Source organism: Papio anubis, chromosome 5, assembly GCF_008728515.1.
Source record: "Papio anubis isolate 15944 chromosome 5, Panubis1.0, whole genome shotgun sequence".
In the NCBI taxonomy this organism is placed as follows: Eukaryota; Metazoa; Chordata; class Mammalia; order Primates; family Cercopithecidae; genus Papio; species Papio anubis.
The window spans coordinates 133,955,926-133,959,900 of record NC_044980.1 but is presented as its reverse complement, the minus strand read 5'-3'; the positions used below and the strand labels follow the sequence as shown (position 1 = coordinate 133,959,900).

Sequence of the window (3,975 nt, the reverse complement as noted above, 5' to 3'; positions counted from 1 at the left end):
GCTTTCAATCATACAGGAATAAAGTGAATTTTGGAAATGTTAATTACATCTTAAGAGAATTCTCTTAAATTTAGGGGCAATTGGTAATATTTTAGAGGATAGAAATTAAATGTTAATGGCCTTGATGCTCTACCAGATATTTTAAAAATAAATGGAAATAAATAGAAATAAGTACCAACTGTTACCCAGTTATGTCAAAAACTAAAAATATGTGTTGATGAATACCTGACCCTCCAAAGAAAAGACAAGCACAAAACAGCAAAATAGTAGAGGTGGAGTTAAAAAAAATGTCAAAGTATTTAAAATTACTTGTACTTGAGAAGCAGGAAACAATACTTCAATTATGTCTACTTTAACCAGATGCTCAGTCTATCAGACAATTCTGTCCAAAATGAACCTGTGCTTGCTGAAGAACACTTTCTTCTCTGTTTACATTTACATCTAAATCAAGCATATAAAAAGGAATCACCCTTGTTTCCTCAGGAGTATTACAGAACAGAAGGAAACCCAGAGGCACAATTCCCCTACAGGGAATTATATTAAACAAAATATAGACTTTGGGCCAGGCACGGTGGCTCACACCTATAATCCCAGTACTTTGGGAGGCCAAGACAGGCAAATCACCTCAGGTCAGGAGTTCGAGACCAGCCTGGCCAAAATGGTGAAACCCCTTCTCTACTAAAAATACAAAACTTAGCTGGGGTAGTGGAAGGTGCCTGTAATCCCAGCTACTCAAGAGGCTGAGGTAGGAGAATCGCTTGAACCCTGGAGGTGCAGACTGCAGTGAGCCAATATTGTGCCACTACACTCAAGCCTGGGTGACAGCCTAGACTCCATTTCCAAAACAAACAAACAAACAAACAAACATAGAGAGGTTTAGAATTATATAGTGAGCTCCATGTCCTCCTCACTCCATTGATTTGGGTTCTTTAAAATCCATTGTATAGTAGCTACACATTCTTGTATTGGCACCAGATTGGCTAGACCCTAGGAAGCATCCGAGATGTTTCCAGAAGCAAAGACGCTTACTGCCAGGCGTCCCCCATCTCCCGGAATCACCCGGAAGTCTAGAAGCCATCCGGCCCCACAGCGATCCCTTAAAAGTGCTGGCTTAGCGGGGGACGAATCCGTGTCTTTCTTGTAACTTCCAAGCTCTAAATAGTTTGAAACCAACAGCTCTTCGAAAACACTATCATTTTCATCCCAGAAAAGCAAGTTCTCGCGAAAAGATGAGTTTCACGCTGGGCAGCGTAATTGCGCTATTGCGCCTGCGCGCGCCGGGGCTCCGCCCTTCCGGCCGGAGGGGCTGTCACTCACATCCACCTCCCGCCCCGCGTCGTGACGTAGCACTTCCGTTTTCTCTGGGCAAGCGGTCGAACGGAGGGCCGGCGAGGTGCCGGGTCTGGTTCTCCGAGCTGCGCCTCTCGGCAAGATTTCGCGTTGCCCATCCTGGGCTTTCATCAGTAATCGATAGTGGATCACTCTGCCAAGCGGCAGGAAGAATTAAGGAAACGACAAGGAGACGCTCGGCTGCCTCCCGCTTTGCTCCTTGCGGCCTCCTCTTCCCTTCGCTCCGGCCCGGTGAAACTGAACTTATAATCGTCACTGGATTGTAAGTACCCGAGGCGAAGAGAGCTCACTGAGCCCTGATGTTTTGAGTGTCTGTTCCGGGAGAGTTTGTAAATTGAGAGTATCTCTGCTGGCCTTTCTGGGCCGAAAACCGTTCCGCGGGAGCCGCCATTTGCTTTCCTGCTTCCTAGCTAGGTAGCTGTCTCCGCGTTGTCGGGCAGCGGCACCTAGAGGTTGGGACTTGGCATTGCATCTGATTTAATGAACTTAAGTCTGTGAATAAGCCTTTGTGTTAACGACTGGTATTTGGTCACAGCATATTTAGAGAAAAGACTTGGAGCTTAAATAAAAACGAAGGCAAAATAGACGCTAAGCTGCTGATCTACAGAGAACTTCTTGTAATTAAAATATTTCAATTCATAGCGAACTGGTGTTTTAAACTATTGCAGTAGCTGGAACTTTTTACGGTAACCATCATTTATTGGAGAAGTGAGTCACAAAGAAATAAAAATGAGTAAAAGCAAAGATGATGCTCCTCACGAACTGGAGAGCCAGTTTATCTTACGTCTGCCTCCAGAATATGCCTCTACTGTGAGAAGGGCAGTACAGTCTGGTCATGTCAACCTCAAGGACAGACTGACAATTGAGTTACATCCTGATGGGCGTCATGGAATCGTCAGAGTGGACCGTGTTCCATTGGCCTCAAAATTGGTAGACCTGCCCTGTGTTATGGAAAGCTTGAAAACCATTGATAAGAAAACCTTTTACAAGACAGCTGATATCTGTCAGATGCTTGTATCCACAGTTGATGGTGATCTCTATCCACCTGTGGAGGAGCCAGTTGCTAGCACTGATCCTAAAGCAAGCAAGAAAAAGGATAAGGACAAAGAGAAAAAGTTTATCTGGAACCACGGAATTACTCTGCCTCTGAAGAATGTCAGGAAGAGAAGGTTCCGGAAGACAGCAAAGAAGAAATATATTGAATCTCCAGATGTGGAAAAAGAAGTGAAACGATTGCTGAGTACAGATGCTGAAGCTGTTAGTACTCGGTGGGAAATAATTGCTGAAGATGAAACAAAGGAGGCAGAAAATCAAGGCCTGGATATCTCTTCTCCAGGAATGTCTGGTCACAGGCAGGGCCATGACTCATTAGAACATGATGAGCTTCGGGAGATATTCAATGACCTCAGCAGCAGCAGTGAGGATGAAGATGAGACCCAGCATCAAGATGAAGAAGATATAAACATCATTGACACTGAGGAAGATCTGGAGAGACAACTACAGGACAAGCTAAATGAATCAGATGAACAGCACCAGGAAAATGAGGGAACCAATCAGCTGGTTATGGGAATTCAGAAGCAGATTGACAACATGAAAGGCAAGCTCCAAGAGACCCAGGACAGGGCAAAACGACAAGAGGATCTCATCATGAAAGTGGAAAATCTGGCTCTCAAGAACAGATTTCAGGCTGTACTGGATGAGCTCAAACAAAAGGAAGACCGAGAAAAGGAGCAACTCAGCTCTTTGCAAGAAGAGCTAGAATCACTCCTAGAGAAGTAAAAAGAACTGATTCTTAATTTCAGTGTTCAGACTGGTCAGCATTAGAAAATTCTTGGCTTTATTACTTGTACTGGATATTAACACCTTGCACTTCCTAGTCCCTCTAATGCTGTGTGTTCTGTTAAGTTCTTTCATTTGTTTGTAGTTTTGTTTTTCAGCAGATTTACATTGTTTTTCTAGGTGTTCATCCTATAAGAAGCAGGATTGTATAGGCAGAAAAATGATAGTAGGAAAGTTGCAGGATTAGTGGAATGTATGGTTCAACCTTAATTATAGCTCCACTGCAGGACTTTGCTGTTTCTCCATTTTCTAGAAGCTGCTGTTGCTGCCTTATGATGACATGAGATCAATAAGAAGAACCTAGTCTAGAGACAGTGATGCTAGTTTGCATATGTTTTCCCATGCAATAGCTGTTTTCCCAGTTACTCAAAGCAGTTTCCCGTATGTAGAGATGCAAATTTTATTAAGTTGTTTCCAATACAATAAATAAAAGCATCTGTTTTTCACTTTGTAGTGTATCTTGTTCTTTCATGGTTGGTGGGAGTCAGGTCCCTTTTGAGGTGGTTTCATGGTGGAGTTTAGTGACTAAGAAATTTGATCCAGTTCTGCAGGTAGAGGCAGTTGGGTTTATGAAAAAAAGCAACACAGCAGGGGTAAAGAAATTGGGAATTGTCATGTTTGCATCATACTAAGATTCCAGTTCTATCTGATCTACTTGAAAGCTGGGAAACATTAGATACAGAGCTTTCTTAAACTACCCGAATTTTTGTAGATGAAGGCCTTCGTGCCTTTTTTAAAAAGCTTACTAAATCTACCTGCACAAAATGTTGGAAACAAAGCAGTGGT

The 3,975-nt window shown here is 43.0% G+C and overlaps 1 protein-coding gene across 1 annotated transcript; it reads left to right on the top strand.

Moving 5' to 3' along the window:
* The first annotated feature begins 1,317 nt into the window (after window positions 1–1,317).
* On the top strand, window positions 1,318–3,635 carry TAF7 (TATA-box binding protein associated factor 7). The gene has a single exon (XM_003900262.3). It carries the CDS (start codon window positions 2,080–2,082, stop codon window positions 3,127–3,129), a length of 1,050 nt encoding a protein of 349 aa, XP_003900311.1. The 5' UTR covers window positions 1,318–2,079; the 3' UTR covers window positions 3,130–3,635.
* The last annotated feature ends 340 nt before the right edge of the window (window positions 3,636–3,975 follow it).